This window comes from Dermacentor albipictus, unplaced genomic scaffold (assembly GCF_038994185.2).
Source record: "Dermacentor albipictus isolate Rhodes 1998 colony unplaced genomic scaffold, USDA_Dalb.pri_finalv2 scaffold_19, whole genome shotgun sequence".
Lineage (NCBI taxonomy): Eukaryota > Metazoa > Arthropoda > Arachnida > Ixodida > Ixodidae > Dermacentor > Dermacentor albipictus.
In genome coordinates, this window is record NW_027225573.1 from 2,613,767 (window position 1) to 2,639,524 (window position 25,758).

Here is a 25,758-nt window from a genome sequence, read left to right on the forward strand (position 1 = left end):
AGTGGTCATGGGGATTGGCTACTGCGCACGCGGTCGCATTTCGATGGGGGCGAAAACAACCGTGTCCTTAGCATTAGGTGCACAAGAAAACCCAGGTGGTCGAAATTTCTGGAGTACTCAATTACCGCGTGCCTCAGAAACTGGTTTCAGCAAGTAGAATACATAATTTATTATTTTTTTTTGCTCGAATTCTTGAAATGAACAAATGCCAAATAGCGCAGAGCCAGTGCATTCGTCTATTTTCGCCTGCACTAGTCAACGCCAGAGCTCTTTGTTAACAAACAGGCAACTTCTGCGCAGGTCTTTCAAAGAGAGCTCCTTAGTCATTTCCCGTGCCCGTCCAGCTTGCTATTCGGGATTGTAGCACGTACCAGAAAAACTCCATGTTATCGCTTTGCAAGGCGAAAAGCAGACAGGCGTACGAGCCCGACAGATGTTTGTCCCCAGGTTTGCATGATGATACCATGGAGAGGCCGCCTACGAGAGTACCCCAACTGCCTGGTCGGAAGCTGTCCCAGCCTCCGCTCGTCGGTGAACCAGCTCATTTCCAACCTTCGCTGCCTGCCAATGATCCGGAGCCATCCCCGGGTGGACCTCGGCAAGTCGTGCACAGCCAGCGCGGCCGACAGCGGCTTCTTCCTTTCGGAGCGGTCCCCGTGCAGCAAATCCCTGCGGGTCGTCAACATCGAGCTGCGCGAAGGTCGGCTGGCCGCGGCTTGCCTGTGCAGAGGCGTTGTTCCTGCAGCATACAACTTGCAGCGCAGGCACTCGTTCGTGCTGGTCCGCAGGCTGCTGATAGAACACCGCTCTATCAACTTCGTGGAGCTCTGCGAGTGGCACATGTCTCCAAATCTCCAGTTTCTTTTTTTTTTGGAAGGGGGGGGGGCGAACATAACATATTCTCTTCGTTTGATGCGCGACATCTATTTCGGCCTTGGCTCGTCGTTCTGCTTGACCTTAACGTGCCAGAATTCTTTTGGTGAGCAGTAACGCAATATCTAACCTATAGTTATGATGGTTTTGTTGGCAAAGCTGAAAACATTTTGATAAAATCCTTATAGCAAAAAGGATTTCTGAAGTATAATGAAATCACTCGCAATAAAGGATTAACAAAGGAGAATATTTTTTTTTTCTTAACAAGGCCATAGCTTCTCATTGTAGCTGCAAGGAGTTGAACTCGCTACCCAAAGGGCCATCACCCAAACTGATTCCTTGCCAAATTGAGTAGCTTGGCAGTTTGAGTAGGGTGCATGTGGTGTTCGCTACAGCCAGAACCATAGAGTAGCATCGTAGGCGCGCTTATTTCAGGGTCAATAGCAAGTGCACTTACACAGATATAACTAGGTTTGTATGTCGCTGTCGCTTTCTAACACTTGTAAAATGGCTGTTGTTGCTGGCCATCTAATTGTATATGACAGGCAATATCGTGGTGGCAGTCGCAGGTATGGTGCCATCAAACATGAAGTCGGGGCTTTGAACGTGCTTATGTAAATCCACCTCTGCACCCACACCATTGAATCCGGCAAGGATGAGATATGTCCATAAAAGCACTAGCGAGGGCAGGGAGTAAGAAAGAATCATAAGAGCCCAAATACCCAGGTCCAGATAATAGCGTCGTCGACAGTGTCGTTTCGGTAGTATGAGTAAATACGTTCACCTACATAATAGCTACGTTAATGTGTAGCTGCCTCTACCTGAAACTTGTAAAATGGTCGTTATTCATTATGCAGTCATTGATGACAGGAAATTTCATGGCGGTAGTAGCAGGCATGGTGTCATGAGACTTGAAGTGGGGGCTTTGAATATGCTATGTGGAGCAATAGTTTTATGTCGACATAAAGTTACATTATTACAAACTTATGAGATGAAAACTATTTGGTTCTGTAAACTTGTGATCACAACTAAATACTACTACAACTGTGATTCTGACTGTCGGGTCGCGATTTCCGTGGATAAACAAACGTACAAACGCACAAACGTAATTCGTAATATGAGGCACAATTGAAGGCGTACAGTTGTCCACAATCCTATACCAAGGTAAATGCGAAATAACAGGGGGCATTGTTGTTTACGTGTGCAGTGTGAGAAGACAACTTTTATTACACGCAATGGGTAATTCGTGTATATGTAACTTCATTTTTGACGAGCGATAGAAGTGTCATAATTCGTTCACTCAATTCAATCACATGTTTTTTTTTAGAATTGCAATGATACAGAAGACTTTGAACATGCGTGATGCACGTTTTGGACACCATTTTTGAAGTTTTTATGAATGTTTTTGTTGTTTATATTGTTACGTGTAGAAAGACACAGACGGAAGAGGCTATTTACAAGCTATTCACACTGGACTGGAGCCAGAGCGCAAGGCCGACATTCGCTCGCGCCAAAGGCACACACCCACTTTCTCGTCGATTTAGCGGGGGCTCGGCTCTTGAGTGTCTCCCGATAATATCGTAATACTACACCCCGGCATCAAAAGCGCCATCACGGTGATGTTAAATGTCCCAGGCGCCTGGAGAGTTGTAGGGCTTCAGTCGGGCGACGTGAACAATATCACTGGTTGTCACAGCGCAGGATGTAGTGGGTGTGGCTAGAACAATTTCATAGGTGACATCAGTCATTTGGCGGAGCACGCGATGTGGGTCTGTATAACAGGAAAGCAGTTTCTCACTAAGGCCAACTGTACGCCATGGTGACCAAAGCAACACGAGGGTACCAGGCACAAAATTGTTGCACGTGCGGGTGAAATTTTCTCCATGATTTATTTTTTGTTCAGTCCGTTAATATCAATTTCGTTTAGTTCGTTTAGTTTTACTGCATTTTCTCCTTGCGATTGTATCATTTACTGCGTTAGGTTTATTATAACTCCCAAATGCACAAGTACATTTTGTTTCGTATGCTCCATTACTTACTTTCTTCCATGCTTCATTGTATATGATTTAATTGTGGTGCTCCTAGTTGCTTTAGAAAAGGTATATTTATAAATAACAGGAAGTCCCGATACAGTCATCGACAGTGGGATCTCCTTCTCTATATTATTGTTCTTTATAACCTGTAATCTATAATGAATAAATCAATTCGAAGTTCAATTTAAATTCACAAGTAACTTCAGGAACACACAGACACACACATATATGCAAATAGAGTTACACACACGTGTGTGTGTGTGTGTGTGTGTGTGTGTGTGTGTGTGCGTGTGCGTGTGCGCGTGCGCGTGCGCGCGTGTGTGTGTGCGCGTGTGTGTGTGTGTGTGTGTGTGTGTGTGTGCGTGTGCGTGTGTGTGCGCGTGTGTGTGCGCGTGTGTGTGCGCGTGTGTGCGCGTGTGCGCGTGCGCGCGCGTGTGTGTGTGTGTGTGTGTTTGTACACGCACGACCGTGTAAAGCCAACAGGCCAATGAATCAAAGAAAACGTTGGGTGATTAGATGTGGTTGAAGTTGCAATGTGGGTTGCCTCCCATCGAGTAGTCAAAAACCACCGCGGGAACGTAATTGCCCTATAGTATTTACTGCGGTGACTTGGATATTGCCAACCCCATGGGTGCAAACCGAGGGGGCAAGAGAAAGCTTACCGTTTTTTACGTCTCAATTTTGAATCTGCCTGCACATCTATGCTCAGGTGTAAGCCAAATATATTTGCTTGCCGTAGGTCACGCATGTTCTCTGAAATCATACGAGGCTAAATGCGAGCGTCTGATGGACGCTATTGGTGTCCTGAAATGGTTAGCGACCGATGGTACTGAGTTTCGTAGATCAAGCGGCAAAGAACTGTCTCATGGGTACGTCGCACGCTTCAAAGGCGACGCCCTTGCAGCAAGTAATATAGTTGGGTTCAAAGAATCGTTTAGTCCAAACGTCTATCGTTTCTGCAGAACGTGTTTCTTGCTGTCAAAGGAGATATCCAACGACAAATATAACTCACAGTGCCCGCTGAGAGGCGAAAATGAGATTGAAAGTCAGCTGAAGACAAGTGAAAGCGCTCGAAATGACAAAGAAAAAATATTAGAGATTATCTATGGAGTATGGCATCAATGGCCAATCGCTGCTGAGAATGTTACTGCATTTTCGAGTACCTAAAGTGCTCTCGTATGATCCTATGCAGGTTCTTCTAGAAGGGATCATTCCTAGAGGAGTCACTTGGTTAGTGCGCGCCGCCATGAAGAGGGAACGTGTTTTTTCGCGACAGCACCTTAATGACGCTCTAACAGAGATCAAGTTTCACTTCTCCGTCTCAACAAGCGACCACTCTATGGGCTATTCTAAGCGTGACTTGCATCGTATCGCCTCGGCGAGCGGCGCACCCGCTTTGGTTCTGCACATGACTCTCGCATTGCAACCGCTGTTGCCTCCCGCAGTCTGAAGAACTTGCGAGATTACTCGTGCTTTCAGCTCAATTAACTCAAGTGTGGTTTGTCAACAATTGTCAACGCTTGAAACAACCTGTGATCTAGAAGAGCTGATAGCAGAGCACCACCAACTATACTGTTTGTGCCATGGCGCTGATGCGATCACCGATTCCGTGAAGTCGATAGCTACAATGACGCATTGCAAGTGTTGAGCTGTGCGTAGGCACGCAATACGTGCCGTTCCGTACAACATGGAGAGAGTAGCGAGTGAATTAATGAAGCTTTTCTTTATCTTTTGCTCACTAGCATAACTATAAATCGCATTCCCTATTTATAGTAAACATGGCAAGCTGACGTTACTCGGTCGCAGTGCAGTTTTCTATAGTTTACACATGTGCAAGATGAAAATTGAAAGTTCACTTTTACAATTACCTATTTACGGGCGGGCATTAGTACGCCCTCCAAGCAGCCGCCAAGCCCATAAATACGGTGCAACAAATATTATCTCCTTTCAGGTTTCATTTTGAATGGTTTCGGACGACCAGAAACGCATCTTACAGAGCAGGAGAATGCCGCATCAAGAAATCTCCTCTCTTTCACCTTCACTAAGCGTTAGGAAGGTCGCCAGTCACGGATGGGAAGCGTGAGCGGTTAGCGTGAAAGCGCACCACGCCTGAAACAAGCCTGCAAAAAGTAGCTTTGACTCCCGCTTCGCAAGCGATACGCATTCCGCTAGTCATGCTTAGGAAGCGTGATATTTTTTTCAGCGTCAAAGCACAGCGTGGTCAGAACAAGCGTGCGAAAAATCGCAGACCCTCATGTTTGCTAAGCGTGGAGACATTTAGAGTGTCGACAAAATCGTAGCCCCTTCCAGTCCGTGAAGATGTTCGAACGGCGAAGCTGTGTTTCTTACACCGAGTGTTCTCGAATTTCCTCGAATGTGATTGACGCGGTTGAGTAGAAGAAAATTAAGAACGCAGCAGGCAGCTGTCTCGTGCACTGCGCGCCCTCCGCCATTTTCCACGCGCACTGCTGCCGTCAGCCAGCAACTAGTTTCTTGGTTCCACAGTGCTTAATGTTAAAAAATACGCCTAGGTTGTAGGCCGGGCCCACCGGCAAGGCCAGCTTGACCGCCGAGTTATTGACAGCGCCGAGCTGTGCTGTAGCGACGCCTCGTGTCGATCATGGAGCATACGTTCTCAATCGGACGCCCCGGCTCTGCACAAGGATGCAACGACGACTGGCCGCGGATTTCGCCACGCAGCTCAGCAACACGACAGGTGCGGCCTCGCTCAGGGTCGATGGGCAACAGGGTCCGCACAGGCCTACGCTCGGTCTCAACCTCCTTGTGGGCGCACGATACACGGCAGGCATCGCGGCATTTTTCGCATCGGCGGCTCTCAGGTGTCGGCGTTCCTTTGGTCCGGGGAGAGTTGCCCACGCGCCTTCGTCGACGGAACGGCCGACAGGTGAGTATTCGTACGTGTTCTGATAAGGGAAAGGAAAGTCTTTCTGGGAGAGAACGTTGAAAAGGTAGCCTGCAGATGCAGTGCTATGTCGAGAAGTGGCGCTCTTCTTGGTGGCACCGCACATCGAGGCCCGCAGAAACTGTCGCGATGGGGATTTTAGGGACATTTCGAATACTTCTTCAGACTTAGTGGTAGCTGTAAGAGAAACCTGCGTGTGATTTGTACACTGGGTGCGTAGACTCCTCAAACTTGTTTCTGGGCAAGTTGAGAGTAATGTATCTGTATTTCAGTCACAGCAAAAAGACAAACTCCAAAAGAGCACACTCCGCAATCTACCTGTAACATTGGCGTGTCGTGTGTGTGTGTGTGTGTGTGTGTGTGTGCGTGTGCGTGAGCGTGTGCGTGTGCGTGTGTGTGTGTGTGTGTGTGTGTGCGTGTGCGTGTGCGTGTGTGTGTGTGTGTGTGTGTGTGTGTGTGTGTGTGTGTGTGTGTGTGTGTGTGTGTGTGTGTGTGTTAGCCTTATCGGACTCTCTATGATGCTTTTAAGCAGCAGACCAGCAAGCGGCGGCTTTGCACTTGTAAGGCGTAGGCCAAAAATGTTCGCGGCGTCTACAGAGCTAGAATAGCTTAAGCATAAGGCAAATTCTGTCAGCGTATGTGTCCCAGCTTCGTTTGAGGCCAGGCATGTCAAAACGGGTGATGGATGGTGGTTTGCTGCATTGCGATCTGCGCACGCAATGACAGCACGGCCATTGCACCCTATGTCTTACCGATGACGGGCCTGATCCTTTCCGTGAGATGTGCCGACTCGCGCTCCGTACTGACTGGGGACGGAATCGTTGTCGCCGCCGTATACGTTCCTCTCGCAACGTCAATGGCGGACCTTGAAGACTTTTTAATCGACACGTTTGTGTCGATCCTCCGGGTGGAGCCCAATAGCGCCGTCATTGTGGATGATTTACCCGTCGATGTGTCGCGCCCCGACGAAAACTGGTTCCTGGCGTTTCTCTTGGAACGGTTCGGCCTTCAACGGTACCCCAAGACCAATGTCTCCACTACTCCCCACCAGTCGTGCATAGACCTAACATTCGCTAAGAACATCTCCACTGTCGTCCAGAGCCCATGAATGTCTGCCATGGCGACCATAAAGCCATAATGACTGCGGTCAAGAATTAAACGTAAATGCAAATAAACCTAACAACGCGCATACTTATGTTATATAGTTATGTTGTTTTATTTTATTTTATTTCCTTTACAGTGATACACAGGTGCGCTGGTGAACCACCTTTACAGAGTGGAACGGTTCTGAATTTTATAACGAAGGAGACTCGGCTGTAACAAAATATTTTCGAAAAATAGTGACGATTTCATTTCCTGTTGCTTTTGTGTAATTTAGGCATTTAATATCGAAATACATTAAAGAACCTATTTGGGTAAACATGATCCGATTATTAACATGATTAGAAACATGATCTGATTATTAGGCGTGGTGGAGTGGGATACCCTACACCCCAGACCAGCTAGGATTTCGCGCATTTCGCATTTCGCCCTTAGCGGCCATTGCATCCGGTATCAAATCTTCGACCTTGAACTCAGACGTGCAACGTTACAGCGACTGATACACAGCGGCCGGTAAAATATTATACAGCACAAGAAATAAACTTATTATTCTTAAGCAACGTTGATATTAACATCCTCATGTATTGTAAAATCTAAATATTTCAGCGGAATGGACCACCGAGCAGACGGCCCGTGTCATAATGGTCGCGGATCGGCTGGAGCACCGACGGCGTCGCTTTTCGTTCCCGCTTCAGTAACCAAGACGATAGCTCACCAGAGGAGGAACGAGAGCGCAGCTGGCACAACGCCTCATCCCAGGCGATCTCTACACCAGCCCCGTGTTGTCGAGGCCTCCGCCCACCGCCTGACCATCGCACGACCTGTGCGCAGTCCTGGCCAGTGTTCCAACGGTGCTGCTTGGCGAAAGGGCGACGTGTCTGGCCTCAAGTGCACCCACAGCTTGCGCCTGGCTGCCTCCGCGCAAGGAGTGGAGGGGCCCGCCGTCATGGCCATCGACGCGCTGCCCCGTCCCACGGCGAGCACCACGACACCTTCGACACACGTGCGGGGAGTTCCAGTTCCGCCACGCCGAGCACTGCGCCACTACACCGACCGGGGCGGACTAATTTTCGCAAAAATTCTCGCATTTTTTCAAGCAGTACAAGGACGTCCTGGCTGCTGTTGTGGAGGTTATATAGGCTTCCATAAAATCGACTCTGCGATCGCTGACCTGGAAGCATGGCTTCGCCGGCGAAATTTTGTCGACGGCGTGCCACTAGAGAATTCGGCGGATGACGCAGCTCTCCGTTGACGCGGACATTTCTGCATTGTCTTTTTCCGTACACTCCTTCGGGAACTTATATATCGCTTTTCGCTAATTACCGCGAGATCGTGCATTTTGTCCTGTTATGTAAAAATACATTTTCACGTATGCGATATCTTTGGTTTGGGCTGAATATCTTCTGTTTACAGGACACCATTGTTGCATTCAAGGAATATAAACATACACCTTGTGTTATAAGAAGCAGGAGCTGGCATATTTTGACATCGCATATACCTAGCGCATAGTGACCAAAACCAATAAAAGCAGAAGAAGGGTCTCACAGTTCGTAGAGCCGTGAGCTTTGTGTCTCGTCGCTCTCTGCTTTCGTCGTTGTTTATCCTCCACAAAATACGTGAAGTCAAGGTGTACCACCTCGCCCAAACCACCCGCCGTGGTTGCTCAGTGGCTATGGTGTTCGATCGACTATGGATTCGATCCCGGCCACCCGCCGTGGCCGGGATCGAATCCCGTCCACGGCGGCCGCATTTCGATTGGGGCGAAAACACCCGTGTACTTAGATTTAGGTGCACGTTAAAGAAACCCAGGTGGTCAAAATTTCCGGAGTCCTCCACTACGGCGTGCTTCATAATCAGAAAGTGGTTTTGGCGCGTAAATCCCCATATATTATTTTTAACCTCGCTCAAATCGCTCACTAGTGAGGTAAATTGCTCTTTGCCTGGCAGGTATGCCATGTGACCTACTAGCTTATAGGTATGTGTGCTCTTTAGTTTTGTGTTAGGATGCCTCATCACTCTCAATTCAGGCACAAACGCAGGAAGCGCACTTTTGAATAGGTCGGTCAGATGATCACTTCTGATGTGAGACTCATTAGAGTTCCCAATTGAAAACTAAGCAAGCAGCCGCAGAGCAGACAAAATGCTGATCAAGCAAAAACGAACAAATCGGCAGCATATTGCACTCCTACAAATGTTAAGGCGAAAGCCTGCTGCACACTTGCTAATGCGTTAAGTTATCCAATCACAGGAGTCACACTTCTTGAAAGACATGAGCTGCAGTGGGAAGTAAACTTATGGCGCTGTATGTCTACCTCCTCAATGACATATGCGAGCTCCTAATGCTCTACCGAACGGTTCTTTCTTTCTTCCTTTTCGTCTTACTTTCGTTCTTTCATTCTTTCTTTCTTGCTTCCTTGCTTGGTTTGTACACTCCTTCTTTGTTCTTTCTTTCCTTCTTTCTTCCTTTCTTTCTTTCTTTCTTTCTTTCGTTCGTTCTTGCTTGCTTGCTTGGTTTGTTCTCTCCTTCTTTGTTCTTTGGTTCTTTCTTTCCTTCGTTCTTTATTTCTTTCCTTCTTTCGTTCTTCCATTTTTTCGTTTCTTTCATACTCAGCTATTGCATCTTTGCTTGGGGGTATGACCATTCCTGATGTTAATGTTTCCTTCCTCTCTTTCCTTCATTATTTTTTCTTTCGTGTCTTCATTCATATACAGCTATTGCATCTTTGCCTGCTTACGGTGGTATGAGCCACAGCAGATGATTTTTTTTTCTGGCATGAGCCGTTCCGGATGATGATAGTTAGGTAGCACTCGTCAACTTCTTTTTTTACCACTCGACTTGATGCTTACATATTTGAACCACTCCACTAGACGCCGCTTTTTTCGGGTATGAGCCATTCCAACGAACCACTTCTGGCTCTGGTCTTAATAATTATATTCATTGCCGCAAACCCTAGGCGTTATGTGCATATATGTATATATATATATATATATATATATATATATATATATATATATATATATATATATATATATATATATATATATATATATATATATATATATATATATATACACACACAAGAGAACACAGGGGGTTAACCGAGGCGCCCGATTTGTATTAGTAATATTATAAGAAGGCAACAAACACTGCCAGCAAGGATAACACAGGGGAAATTACTTGTGCTTAATAAATTAAATAAAGAAACGATAAAGTAATGGCAAAAAGCGCATGAAGCAACATCCACTTTCATCCACTTTAATTTCCATTAATTTATCGTTTCGTTATCTATCTATATATATATATATATATATATATATATATATATATATATATATATATATATATATATATATATATATATATATATATATATGTATGTATGTATATATGTATGTATGTCTGTATGTATAGTATATACAAAGCGCGCTTCATACGCAGTGCGGTTTGAATGCCACATATGGAACAATTTGGTTGTTATCGTAGTGTTAGTTCGCGGTAAAGATCGACTGCAGTACCGCCGTGCACTGATTGCCATTGAGAAGTTGGAGCTCGGTTTGTTGCTGCACCATTTATTGCGAGTGCGACACAGTCACGCTGCAGGCGATCGATGCCTGGAGTCTGCGAGTCGCCATAGCAATTCTGCAGGTGTCCCCGTGGCTTGACTTCGTTTTCTCCAGTGAACGCCTTAGGTAACTCAATACCCCATTGGCCTTAAATAAACGCGTCGTCCGGTCGAATGGTAGACGCCTTAAGTAGCTCAATACCCAAATAGTAGAAAAGCTATCATCATCATCATTATCATAATCAACATCATCATCATCATCAACATCATCATCACATCAAACAAGCAAAAAAATGCACTGGTTCATCCCCCTCTTACTGCGGGCACTACAATCACTCAGGAAAGTGCACAGTGTATACATTCGACGGAATCACAGACACAAAGTACAGAAACGCGGCGTCTAGTCGAATGCTAGAAAAAAAAAGCACGTGACCCTGAGTGAGTGAGTGAAGAAACATTCTTTGTAGGTCCGGCGAGGACGCGAACTCCTCGCGCACCCGGCTAGTCCCACGTCGGGACCGGCAGGTCTAGCCCACCGGCCCGGTCGCGGGCACGCCGGACAGCCAGGATTTGCTTTTCCAGAGCGGGGCAACGCAGAAGCGGTCTAAACGGCTCAAACCGGTGTAAGCAATGTTTATACGTAAGGTGCAGGCTACAAACCCGAAGCAAAGTTAAAAGAACAGCGCATAGATTCATTGAAATCGCCCATACAACACAGCACAGCCTACATTCCAATCACCTGCTGAAAGCATGCAACATAAAGTCGAAGAGAGACGTCGTTGGCGCGAGTCTGACTCCGCTATACGAGCGCGCGAAGCCGCAGCTAAGCGTCGAAGACGAGCCGAAGGAGCTGAACCGCGAAAGGAGCAACGCGACGATGCGAGACGGCGCATTACCTCGTGTGCAGCAGGCTTTCGCCTTCACATGTGGCAGGAGCGTGACATGCTGGCGAATTTTGATTCTGTAAGGCAGCCTATCTCTCAAACTAGCGTATTTAATTATAACGAAGGTGCTTCAGACAATGTAGATTATTGTGGCCTGGTCGTCAACTCCAAGTGTGACCTCAAAGTGTGTCCTAGTATGGAGCTATGCGTCACTGTGTCCGTCTTCCACTGTTGCAGCAGTGTAAGACACGAAGCGGGATTCGTGATGCCCTTAGCGTGGATAATGTGCTGGTACCAAGTTCATTAGCTTTAGTAGCCCTTTTCTGTAGAAGATAGGAACTACTTAAGAAAGCCGCGAAATTTTAGTCAATAACACAAATTGAGCAAAGTGCACTAGGATAAATAATTTGATTTACTAAATGTCTTAACAAAAAGGTACCACTACAACACAGTTTGGCAAGTGCGTGGGAGGAATGTCGACGCTACCAATGTCAGTCAAATTGGCAACTTCTTAATATTATGCACACTAGCAATGCAAAGACGATGTACGTTTTAGTGGTTGCATACACAGAGTTTACTTTGATTCAGGAAGAAGAAGTGAGCTCGAGGCATACGTCCCATGAAAGACAGAAGCTCCTAAAACGTCTTGAAACGGCTACAAACGGCTATAGACGTCTTGGTCTACGATAAGACTGAAAATATAATCTCTTCTAAACATAGCACAAGTGCCTCATATACGATAGTACATATTCTATCTGACGAAACAACAAACTACTGGTGTTACCAGAGTCTGTTTTGTTAAACGCATTCAGAACGACCAACTCAAAACATTTTTTAGATGTTGTCTAAAAGTGCCCGAAATTCCAAGCGGCACGTTAGAGGCGCGCTGAGTGTCGGCATTTACGAATACAACATGCCAGGGACAAAACGATCTCCTAAGAAGCAGCACAATAAGCTGGCTTCAATGTTGAATCATTTCACACTGGAACTTCAACAATCAAGAGTATGTTATTGTTTTCAAGCCAGGACGCGCACACGACGCCTCGCAACCATTCTTCCATGCCCGCGCAGCAGGGGCTGACATCAGGAATGAATGATGAATAAAAATATATCTGCCACGGTTAGGAGAGAAACGCCGGTGTCCGAGTGATTGCAGTGATCTTCAGCAGTGATCACAGCCCTGTGGAAGTTATGCAGATAGGTTCTCTACCTGTTAGCCATCTCCGTCCACGCTGGGAACTCTGGGAGGCAGGAAGTTGGAAAAAAGAAAGATTCGGAGGACGCTTAAGCTTCGCCTTTATGAGGGGAACGCGATAACATTCAAAGATCCCTGACTACTTCTTATGCTTCCCGGCAACTGTAGCGTATGTAAACGTAATATTCACCGTGAAACGCTTGCAGCGAGCTCTTCGCACGAAGGCGGGCTTTCTGGTAGAAACGCGGCCTCTTCCATGGGCCGCGATGGGGTGGAGGCCAGTACGACCTGAAAGTGCTCAATGCGTAGTAGGGAACTCTGAAAAAGGGCTTTGTGAGAGTTTTCGCTTAGCAGAATTACCTTTTCCCCTATATTCAAATTAAAATACGAGAGCTATCGCGTCTGTAGGTTGTGTGTGACTCGTAGTTTACGATTTTACTTCATATTTTAACTAGAGAAATTTAAATGGTTCAGTCAATTCTTTGCGTCACATGGAAGGCCTGGGTATGCGTGGATCGAAAATGTCTGTACCGTTGTGACGTCAGACGTCCGACGCGGGACGCCGAATGTTCTGTGACACGGTCTCATTAACGTTATAGCGTTGAAACGGCCGCTGGCGCACGAACTGCCTTGGTGGCTTGTTCGGTTGAGTGCGTTATGCTAGTTGTATGAGGTTCTCAGCTGATTTGTACGTTTCTTGAATATTAACTCGCATCGTTTAGCTGCGCTGGGGCTGCTTGCGGTGCGTATTGCATCATTCCTTCGTGACATCGGCTGTATTGTGCGTTTTCGCCGACGTCATTCTACCACAATGGCGGGATCTGCGTTCGCCGCCTTCGTTGTTCACGATGTATGTGCGTATGTCACACCGTTCGAACAACATTTTTTTCTGGTAAGTGAAATACTTTGCACTTTGTTTTTCGTCAATAATGGTTGAATTTTTCCATGCGTTAACCGCTACAGTTATTAATGCTCGGGATCTCCTGCCCTGTCGGTTTTCGTCATCTTTAACTTTTTAAACGAGGGTCCTGCTTGTTTGTAGCCATCTTGGTTAACGTAGCACGAAACAACCGAAGGCAGTGCACTAAAAGAGGACGCGCTTGCCGTAACCAAGGACCACATTGATGTCGTCCCATTTTACGTCCTTTTCTTCTTGCTTGGGTTAAAGCATTGCGAGATTGGGCGCGCGTTCATATAATCGCATGCTGAATAACGGTTCTCAATCAGCTGCTGATCATGTGGCCCCGAGTCACAAGTTGGCGACGAGGTAGGCAGCGGGCCGGTGCAGGCCTGTCCAATGCGTGCGGGGCATTGGCAGTCAGCGGCTTCGAGGCGTACGTCTCGGGTACAAGCGCGTGATGGGACAAGTACGCAGAGCGACTGGAAATGTTCTGCAAAGCCAACAAGCTCTCAAAGGACGAAGAAAGCGGGTGGTTTTGCTCAGCTCCTGCGCCGAAGAAACGTACAGTCTCATCGTGACGATGGTCAAACCCGAAAGGTCGAGAGCTGCAACCTACGATAGCATCAAGAAGTCGGTCCGCGAACACGTGCATCCGAAGCCGTCGGTTCTGGGTGTTTTTTATTTATTTTACAAGCGTAACCAAGCCCAAGGTGAAAGCGTCAGAGACTACGTGACAGCGCTGAGAAAATTGGCTGAAAACTGCGGTTCTGGAGGCGAGACTCTTCCCTTGGACGAGATGATAAGAGACCGTTTCGTCTTCGGCATCAGCAACGAGGCGGGGCAACAACGCCTACTGCCAGAAGGGAACGTAAGATTCGCTGTGGCGAACGGCTCGGCTATGACAGCAGAAGCAACCTAGCGACAGCAACGAAAAGTGACGACACAGAGCCACAGTGACGTGAGCTGCACGAACCACGAGGCCGTCCACGAAACTCGCAGAAGGCAACCGGCTTTGTCCACAGTAGTCACCTGCTTGACTTATTTAGGTATTTCTGCCTGACTATCCTGTTCGTGCTAGGTCACTCTATACTTTGTTGTTGTTTTAGTTTGGTCCAGGTGGCGTCTCATCTTTCTCTTTTTTTCATTTAATTTAATTTTCCTTCCATGATGGCACATGCTTACTACAGCGGTTTGGCGAATATTCGTATGGTATACGGGAATAGCAGTTAGTGCATAGATTAGCAAAACTTACCTGGAAGAAATGAATAAACACTGACGTATGAAAAACGTATGATGATTTCCCTGAAACAGCTATAAATTCCTCCTCAACTTCTCTTCTTCCCGTCTTAATCTTGTTTTTTCTGTTTCCTCATTACTAAAGAGAAGGCAGGCGTTTTGCACCTCTAGATGGCGGTTGCCAGCCTGCTCCATCAATATTTCCTTCTGTGTGCAATGTATGTTGTTTTCCCATCGGTAATTCAAGTAATAGCAATATTAGTAATAATAACAGTAACAAGCATAAGCCCTTGAAGAGGTAACTACTCAAGATATTTACTCGAATGTGTTCGATGCGCGTGGACCGAATAAAATGAAGAATACAGAGCCACCTCTGGTTCCCTGGTGGTGGTGGCCGGTTGCCTGGTTCGATCTCCGTCCCGGTGTGCCCAAGCTGAGACTTACTTTGTGGTTTGGCTGAGTTTTGGGTGGACGTGACCTAGTTATCTTACTTTTCTTATTTTTGTAGGACTTATCCGTGATTGAAACAACGCTGATGTCTAAAAACTCTCCTGAGCAAGGACCCAGCCCTTGGTCAGCCTCCCTTTCACCTGATGATTTGCCTTTGCAATCTTTCTTCCGCAGCCGTGTTAGCAGCATCCCTGTCGCGCTGGTGCCCTCGAGCGGTGGATTCATCCGGCTGAAGAACCCACAAGCTGTTCAGGCCGAGCTCCAGGCCATGACGCGTCACTTCCAGATGATAAGCGATGTCCGACAATTTGGAGGAGGTGGGATAGTCTGTAGGTCATCAGATTCGACCTCTGTCGCAGACCTCCTAAAGTGTAAGACTTTCGCATCTGTCCCCTTGAGTGCGTTCATTCCTTCTCATCTAGCGTGCACTAAAGGCGTTGTCCAGGGCGTAAACTCTCCATTGAGCCCAATTGAGACTCTGGAGAAACTTTCTGATGCTGGCGTCATAGCTGTATACCGGTGTAACCGACTGGTAAACGAAGAAAAAATTGCCATAGAATCAGTCATTGCTAGGTTTGCTGGCATGTCCTGCCCTTCTGAACTGAAATTGTGGCCACTTATTTTTAGAGTGGAACCTCTCGCTTCCCATCCGCTTCAGTGTCGGAACTGTTGGCGTTTTGGCCATTGTGCAGGAGGCTGCAAATCAAATGGACGCTGTCGCGCCTGTGGTGACGATCATTCTCCCAATGAGTGCACAGCTGAAGCCGAAACTAGCTGCCCATGTGGAGGGAACCATGCGGCTGACTATTCAAACTGCTCGGCTAGAGCCAGCGAAATACAGGTCCTCGAGGTAATTGACAGGCGACGATGTTCGCGGCGAGAAGCTATTGCAGTCGTCAAGGAAAGAGCCTTTGGATACGCTGGCGTCACTGCGAGGCAATCTACTTTACAGGAAGACAACTTGTCGAAACTCATTGAATCGGATGAAGAAAAAGCAATGACAAAGGAAATGCAACATATTGTCACAAGTGTTACCGACTGTCTTTCCCAAGTGTTTACTGCGCAGATGACACAGCTATTGCAAACAGCTGCAACACCAATCACCAAATCAATTGCTTGTGCTGCAGAACAGGTAGCCAGTTCAGTCCTAGTGCCAAGTACCACATCGAACCCAACATGTCTTGGATCCGATCCTTCTTCTTCGCGTCAGTCAGACTCGCACGTCGACATGGAAACAGGTCATGATACCAGGCCGCAAAAGCGAACTGGGTCTCCAGTAACTGCTTCTTGTCCATATACCGAAAACAAAAAGGGTAATCCAATTTCTCATTCTGGCACCCAAGAAATTTCATTGCGACGGTAATCGCTGAAGTAACTATATCAATTAGATCATCACCATAGCTTCTTTAAAGGTGCTACAGTGGAACTGTCGTTCCCTGTTTTCTGCTTCAACAGACTTATATTGCTTAACAACTCATCTTAATCCTGATGTCACAATCTTACAAGAAACCTGGCTTACTCCTGAGAAAAATTTTCATCTTAAAGATGAAAATGCTGATGACATTGCCTTTTTTCGTATAGCTAGTGACATATACTCTCTTTACGAAATACTGCAGTCGTATCTAAGGGAAGTGGAAGGCTGGCTGGATAGTTTACACTTAAACCTGAATCCTATTAAGTGTGCTATCCTTGTTTTTCTCGTTAAAGACCCAGTATACATATCACTTAATTATCATCTCGAAGATATCCCACAAGTATAGTCACTAAAATACATCGGAATTATTTACAATAGAAATCTTAACTGGCGGCCGCATATTGAATATATTGCGACAAAAGGAGCTCGTTCAATGGGCATTTTGGGCAAGTAATTGAGCAACCGAAGAACAGGTATGCGAAGAAAATCCCTCTTGATGGTACATAAGATGTATGTTCATCCACTGTTAGAATTAGGATGCATTTTATTCTTAGGTGTTCCAGCATACAAGCTTCGGCCGCTAGTTTTGTTGGAACGAGAGGCACTACGTCTGTGCTTAGGCCTCCCAAAATACGTTTTGGGAGGCCCACCCATAATATGCCGATTTCACCTTCCGACAGTTCAGACTTTCCTGAGGCTATATGAATCCCCATTAAACCGCCTTCAAATTATTTTCCTCTCTGAGCCAGAATTATTTTTTCCTATTCATTGACCCAGGTTTCATAGACCACAGATTATATTTGTGCAAACATTACTTGAGCCACTAAATGTGCAAATTCGCGAGGTACTTCATGATAATACGCATTCAAATTACCCAGAGATCAGGTTCGATGACATTTTCCCAAACAACGCGAAACTACTCCCTTACGGCATCTTAAACGCCATGTTGCAAGACCACCTAAGCAGCCTAGAAACAAACGTTATCATTGCAACAGATGCCTCACAGTGCGAGGAAAAAGCTGGCATTGGAATATTTTGTCCTGCGCTCGACTGGTCTTTTTCTTTAAGGTTGCCTGATTTTGTGCCTATTTTTCTGGCCGAGTTGTTAGCAGTAATCCTAGCTTGACGTAAATTAGACCCAATGATTACAACGGCTGCCCTTCTGACTGACTCCCTTTCAGTATGCTCTTGCCTTACCGCTACTAATGAGTCACCCATGATAAAACTCTTCCACTTACTAGTTCCAGCCCATGTGCAATGTGTTCATTTGATTTGGGTGCCAGGGCATAAAGGTTTGTTTTTTAATGAAAGTGCTGATTCACTGGCAAATGCATCACTATCCGGCCCTGTTCTTCCTATTCTACCAGTGACAGCAGAGATCACGGCGGCAAGTTTTCGGATGCGATCAATAAGATTAGCCTTATTAAACCCACGTTTGACTGCTTCTCCAGAGTATAAGCACCTGGCATGTCCCTGACATAGCGAATCCTGTGACAAAAAGATGCTTGAGGTCTGCCTCACCAAATTACGCTGCCGAATACCCTCGCTGAATTTCTAATTGCACAGGTCAGGTTTGGTTCCCTCCCCCCTCTGTACTTTTTGTAATGAGGAAAAAACGATACACCACTTTCTTCTATGTTTTCGCCGCTTTACTGCGGTTAGAAAAAGATGGTTGAAAATACCTTTTCGAAGAATTGGCCTGGACTTGACAGAACCTGCAATTCTTTCGTTCGGAGCGTCCACTTTGCGATTCAGCCACAGGGATGCATGCTTCGCTGTCCGAACATTCCTTAAGGGATCTAAACGAATGCCCTGCTAAATTCCTTTCTTTTTGTTTTTAATTTAAATTAATTATTACTCATTCAATATGACCTTCCTGATTATATTTAACAGGTAATTCTGCTCTATTCAATGCTATTTCGATGCCTATTAGAAAATTTATGCTCCATAATAATTTCGAATAATCCACCCATTTCTTGGCAAATCCCCCATCGTGGGTAGGAGCCATACGCATCACAGGCTAAAACAACAACAACCTCTCTCGTACAGTGCGAATCCGACTTCATTTTGTGGCAGTAACTAGGCTTCTTTGTTTCGCAGAGCTTCATCTAAAATATCCGGCGAGACCTTAGGGCCCGGCAATTGGGAAAGCCTTCTTTGCAGCCGAGACACTGTCAACGCCGATCTATACTCTTGCGAAGCCTCGTGTTTCATCGTGATGCAACGGCCTCAGTCCAATTCCAGCACCTCGCACCAGGATACAAAGATGACTGGCCACGGATTTCGACACGCAGTTCACCAAGAATTCACATGCGGCGGCACTCGGAGACCAGCAACAGTGTCCGCACACAGCTACTCGCGGGCTCTACTTTCTGGTCTGTACCCGAAACGCGGCAGGCGTCCCGGGATCCTTCCTTCTCGGTGCTGCCCCGTTCCGGCGTTCCTTTGGTCCAGGCATGGTTGGCCAGGCGCCTTTGTCTCCGGGTCAGTGGACGGGTGAATATCCGTACAAGTTCTGTAACCAAAACGATAGTGTTTCTGATCCAGATAGCCGAAAAGTATAGGGTTCATGCAGTGCTCCGGTGAAAGCTCGCGCTCATCTGGGTGGCACCATAGGCCAAGGGCCGCGGGGGACAGTCGCGCGAGCGCGATCTTAGGGTTATTTCGAGTACTTCCTCCCACTCAGTGGCAATTTTAGTATAAACCTGCGTGTTCTTTGTACACTACCCGCCGTGGTTGCTCAGTGGCTATGGTGTTGGGCTGCTGAGCACGAGGTCGCGGGATCAAATCCCGGCCACGGCGGCCGCATTTCGATGGGGGCGAAATGCGAAAACACCCGTGTACTTAGATTTAGGTGCATCTTAAAGAACCCCAGGTGGTCGAAATTTCCGGAGTCCCCCCCGGCATGCCTCATAATCAGAAAGTGGTTTTGGCAGGTGAAACCCCATTATTTACTTTCTTTCTTTGTACACTGGTTGCGCAGGATCCTCAAAGTTGTTCAGGCATGGGCACGTTGATATTTACTTAAGTACGTTACATGTACTGCAGAAAGACAAAACAAACAACACATGACAATGCGCTTCCATTAGGTGGGCGTGTTCTTGTGGCTGCGTTATTGGATTGTCTGTAGTATTTTCGAGCAACTAGCAGCCGAGGAAGGACGGGCCTTTTTCTTGTAATGGAGTATTTGCTGATGGCAGGTTCTTCTCGCTAATAAAATGTCGAAAATCTTGTTTGGCTGACATCTGCTGTTGACAATACTTCTAGGGTGATGACAATTTTCGCAATATAGCTACCTGGAGCCAAGTGCGTTTTTTACGATTAAAGGCTTTGCTTGGCCTTCAATAATATCCAAAAACAGACACGGACATCTAAGCATTTATGAGTTGTCAATGCGAATGCATGAATGCACATTTGATCGCTGCTGAGGTGTCCTTCGATTTATGAAATCCTCGCGGGCCAGCCAGTGACCAACTTGGCCAGCCAGTTTGGCCAACGCCTCCTAGATTGCACAATGCCGGTGCACTTCGATTCATGACGTCATGATACCTTGCTGAACTGATATAGAATCAAATAAGGGCGCTACCGAGTAATTCGTAACGATTTATATATCACCGGTTTCGTCAAGGCAGGATTGGCAATGAAAATTTCGGTTCAAGTAGCATGATGTCAGTAAGCAGAGTGTGCAGGCCTGCTTTAGACGAAGCACTCGTTTAGTCCAGTAGGTAAGAAATGCGGCTTCTGAGCCTGGGATGGTAGTTTCAGAAGCCACTACCATTAACGTTTTCTATTTCGAATTTATCCTGTATTTCATATATCATGTCCTTCATAGGAATTATCGAGGCGAAGTTAGAACGCGGGCGAGAGCTGGCGCGTCCCAGGAACGCGCCGCTAACGCCGGCTTCCGAGAGCGAGGGTGACGCCGCGTCGTGGCGATGTCCTCTCCACTCACGCAACTCACGGCGCGGCAGCACCCGCTCTGCCGCAGGACCCTTTCACCCGCTCTGCTCCGTCGACGCGCACACGTGACGTGACGTCACAGCCAATGGGAATTTAGCGGATGTTTGTCTGGTACAGACGCCGGATTTTTCGGTCAGTCGACCATTCGCGGCTATTGCATCAAAAAGAATTGTAGAAGTTTGTTACCATCGTGTTATTTAAGTGTTTAGGAATTCATTGTGCGAACGAAAAATATTATAGTAGAGAACGAATACACCCTAAACTAATCTTTAGCAACAGTGATGCACAGTCCGATTTATTGCGAAATCTTTATATCCCAGCGGAAAGCACCGCCAGCGAGTCAGCCCAAGACGTTCTGGTGGCGGATCTGCTGGTACAATCTCGGCGACGCTTCTCGCCGCATCTGCCGCAGCCAAGACGATGGTTCACAGGAGGCGGATCGAGCTCGCAATTGGTACGGTGTGCCATCCACGGAGCAGCCAGCCCCGCGTTCTTGAAAACTCCGCCCCCCGCCTGACCATCGCAGGGGCCCTGTGCAGACCTTGCCCCAGTTGCAGCGGTGGTGCTTGGCGCAAGGGCGGCGTGTCTTGCTTCAAGTGCACCTACAGCTTTTGCGTGGCTGGGTGCGCGCGTGGAGATGAGGGACCCGCCGTCATGGCCTTCCACGCGCTGCGCTTTCCCGCGGCCAGCCGCACCGGAGCTTCAAAAGACGGGAAGTTCCAGTTCCGCGTGGCCAAGCACTCCACGGCCATTCTGCCTGTGGCGGAGTAATTTTCACACATATTATCGTACTTTTCAAGCAGTACAAGGACATACTGGCCGTTCTTTCGAACGTTATAGGCTTCCATAAAATCGGCTATGCAAACGCCCATCCGGAAGCCTGAATGCGCGCGCGAAACTTTGCCGAGGTGGCGACTCTCGAGAATTCCGTGGATGACGCAGCTCGCCGTTGACGCGAACATTTATGTGTTGCTTTCTAACATAGTCCTTCTGGAACTCGTACAACGTTTCGTCGCAATTACAACGAGGTGTTACATTTTTTGATGTTTTGTAAAAATACATTTTCATGCATGCGATATTTCTAGTTCGTCCTAAAGATTTTCTTTTGGGGGGGACATTGTTTTTGCATTGTCGACAATTACGCCTGCCTTGTTATTAAAACATGCATGATCTGGCACATTTTGACTTCTTGTATAGCTATAGCGAACATTGATCAAAGGGGACAAAACAAGAAGAGGGACACACGAAGCGCTGTGAGCTTTGTCTGGGCTTCACTCTCTTTTCGCCTTGGTTGATCATCCACTACGTACGTGAAGATGTACCGACTCGCTCAAATCGCCACACCCGTCAGTTTAACTACTCTTTGCCTGACAGATGTAACATGCGACTTACTAGCTAAAACACATATCTGTTCTTTAGATTTAGGTCGCACGTCCCATCACTCTCACTTCAGGAATTCCTGAAGGCAATGCACTTTTTAAGATGGTCATTCAGATGGTCAGTCAGCTTGCATTGCTTCCTAAAGTCAAATTGATTATAATTCCTTAACTAGAAAGTAAGAGCAACAGCAGGACCGCAGTGACTAAAGCGTAAAAATTAATTTATGCATCGTCTCAGAGCTTAGACGTTATGCTAATCTACTCTCAATACTCGTACACTCATTATACAAAGTGAGTGTGATGGAGTACACGGGCTTGCATTTCAATGTGTAACAATCCTTACGCGCCGTGTCCTCTGCGCCATGGATAAATAGGCAGTAGAACCCTTTGAACACTTGGCATTCCTTCGAAACTTCCATCAAATGTGGTGATGTTTGAAGGCAATGTATGGGACAATTCTGCCGTTCCACTTCTGAAGTCTTGGAAATTCACCATCTTATTATGAAGAAGTTCAGTTGTTACACTGAAGTTAATTAGCTACTTTCTGTTAAAAATTTGAATATGTGTTTTTATTTATTGCGCTAGGAATGCCTGCCTGTTCGAATAATCCAGCTCAAATCGAAGACATATGCTATCTGGCATGGGCAATGTTTAGACATTGCAGAAATCTTTAAAACGGTCAGCCAGTAGATCCCAATATTATTGTTTGATCTGCTTAATTATTTTGTCACTACGTACGGCCTCAATGACAAACAACAGCCGCAGTCTTTCAGTGGAGCTGAGCAGCAGCGACCATTTTTTGCACAAAATATGTTTCTGCGGTTTTCCTGTAATTACATTTCGGTTATGCAGATGAACTTGAACCGGTTTGAACGGGTTTGAACCGTTATTTTTTCGCTCCGGAGTTGAAACTCAACTGAATTGTTCTGTGTGAACCGAAACGAAAACCGGAACAAAAACTTTCGGTTCGGCACTGTGCTTTCGAAGCCCCAAAAGGCGTAGTTTTAGGCGCACATGAGGGAGGCGTTTGGTGCCGAGCGCGCCTCCCTCGACATGGTGCCCTTCGCGAGGACTGGATGTGTGCTGGATCACATCTTTGCCCGAGAAATCAGAAACTTTATACCTCACAGGTATGCATGCGTCGTACTTCTCTCTGCATCACCCTCTGCTCGTCGCCAGCAACGACACAGAAGTTGCGCAGCTTTCTACTAGGGCTGTGAAAGCGGTGGACATTTCGTCCTATACTGTACAGATGTACAGAGCATACATTTCCTCGCATACATTAAAACGTGCAGTGTTGTTTTTTTAATATGTATTATACAGCTGCTAAACCAGAGGAAAATAAATTCTCCTTAGCTCGATGTTGTAGATTGGAAGGCTCCATTTCAGTGGAGGCGTAATGCTGTTTTACATTTATTTAAAAAAAATACTAGTATAACAGTGTTTGAACTGGAAACATCCTTCAACTTAATATATGACACAAACCTGTCTCTGGCTTGTCAATTTCAGCATCACAAGTACTCATCATGAATAAGCAATATTTGCTGCCTGTCACTAGGAAGAATGGTAATATAATGGTCTGCGCCAATCATGTCTGAATACGCCGCCGATATTTTTGTTCGCCAGGTTCACCATTACGGCGTGTTAGGACGTGGTGGGAAGACAGAGTGAAAGTACATTTTTATGAAAAATACTTTACTCCTTGCCATGTCAAAGCAGCGGTTGTCGATGCATGCCACAAGTGGGTCAATAAAATGCCAAGTGTAGTTTGCCCCCCTTGGAAATATAAGTTGTTTACTAGAAAGATTCACTCTCACCCGCCGCAGCAGTTTTGTGGCTGTGGCATTGCGTATATAGCGCGGCTCGAGGTCGCTGGTTCGGTCTGGCTGGCGGCAGCGACGCTTCAACGGAAGCGGAAATGCGGAAACACTCGTGTGCTTACATTTATGTGCACGGTGAAGAAGGCCAGGTGGCCGGAATTAATCCGGAGTCCCCCTCTACGACGCGCTGCAAGTTACGATCGCAGTTTTGCCATGTAAAAGCGCAGCATTTGTTTATTTAACTAATTGAAGTTTCCCTCTTGCTGTCTGTGTGAATGCAGGCGTGTGACTTGCCCCTTTGTGACGATGTTCTTGGACGAGCTGTTGAGGCCTCCGCCAACTTCATGCCGTAAAGCACTGCGAACGAGTGGGCTTAGAGAGCTCCAGGCGGTCAAATCTGTCTCTATGGGGTGCCTCATAATCAGACGGCGTTTTTGGCGCGTAACGCCCCGCAACTTTTTTAATGCACTTAACGGGATATGTTTATGTTGAACATTTGAGAGGAGTCGTCAAAACAGTGTAGTTTCGTGTTTCTACGTTTACAAGTGGCCACTTGGACCGAAACAACGACCGTCAAATCATTCCTACCATTTATCTTATTGCACACATGGCACCGCGAATCGCAGCTCATACTTCAACCTGCCTGGAATGCAGTGGGGCAGAGTAAAGAAAAACTCGCCGCAGCGCGATACATCGGCCTGTGTGAAACTTCGAATGGCAGTGAGCTCATAAGAAGAAGCCACTTCGACGGCGGCTTCATTTTACGCCACGCTTTAACGTCACAGAGGGGTCAGACTAAGTCCCGTGTTTCGTGTTCTCGCACGCGTAATTACGTAAATGTAACGAACAATTTGACGCCCGTTAGTACAGCGAAACCTTATAGGGCTAGCCAATACATCCGTCCTTCCGTCTATCGTCTGTGCGTCGAAACTCCTCCGGCGCAATCCCATGCGCATGTGCAAAAAGAAAAAAAGAAAAAAGAGGCGCGAGATCGTCTACGCCAACACTGACGTCGTTGCAGTCCGTCTCAGCCAAGCGCAAGCGCAGCAGTTTCTCTTCGGCTCCGAAATGGGTAGGCCACGTGTCATACGTGCTACTGAGGAGCAGGCAGCTTTCCGTCAGCAGCACCGTGAGCAGAACCATGAACGAGCTCCTCTACGCCGTCCCGATGCTGCCGCCCGTGCACAAGAACGGGCTCGTGCAGCCGAGAGCAAGCGGCAACGGCGTACCGGGGATCCGGCAGCCTACCAAGCCGTCGTTTAATGAACTGTCGGGATTAACCCAGGGACAAACACCGGGGCCGCACGTTTAGATTCACTGCTTAACCTTTGGTACGGAATGCTTGGGCGGTGATTTTTTGTCATACATCGCCATTTCTAGATGAAGAAACCTACAAGTAGACTATTACGTCGATTGCCTGAACCATTCTATAAACAAGTGCTTAAAGAATGTTGTTTCATATCCTTGGTTCAATGTTGGTTAGATGTTGGTTGTAGAATGTATAATTTATGCATCGCAATTTTTTATTGGCCCTCAAGGACCATATGTTGCGTGGGAAGCGTAAGAATTATACATGAAGTTATTTATTGGCAGCGAATGCTTATGTTCGGTAATAAATCGCTGTTTGCGTATGTCATATCGCAGAACATCCCCGGACGAGGCAGTGGCAACCATACCGGTGAACCTGCTGTTCGTGATTCGATCCAAGCACTGGGAGGGAGCCAGAAATCCATCCTCGCTGTCTTGGGAAATGGTGCAAGCTAAGCTGCCGTGGAGCTTCATTTTACCGATTGGCAGCGAGCTTTCCATCGCCGAAGGCATGCGGGTAAGCAGTTAGCAATTTGCAGGTGCGCTGCATGCCACGCTATTGTGACGCCTATGGCACCGCCTACTATATGATATTGCATTTTACTAATGCGACGGCAAGTTCCTTTTTCTGGTTAACTTCCCTGCCTTTCTCTGCATTATCTTATTTCTCTCTCTGTCTCTTACTTGGCCAACGAAGATGTCCCATGACAGCAGCCTA

The 25,758-nt window shown here is 46.8% G+C and overlaps 1 protein-coding gene across 1 annotated transcript; it reads left to right on the forward strand.

The window, feature by feature from the left end:
* The first annotated feature begins 5,437 nt into the window (after positions 1-5,437).
* LOC139052124 (uncharacterized) lies at positions 5,438-21,609 on the forward strand. The gene is made up of 3 exons (XM_070529221.1): positions 5,438-5,811; positions 18,674-19,069; positions 20,854-21,609. The coding sequence occupies exons 2-3, from the start codon at positions 18,792-18,794 to the stop codon at positions 21,302-21,304; spliced, it is 729 nt and encodes a 242-aa protein (XP_070385322.1). The 5' UTR covers positions 5,438-5,811; positions 18,674-18,791; the 3' UTR covers positions 21,305-21,609.
* Positions 21,610-25,758: the final 4,149 nt, after the last annotated feature.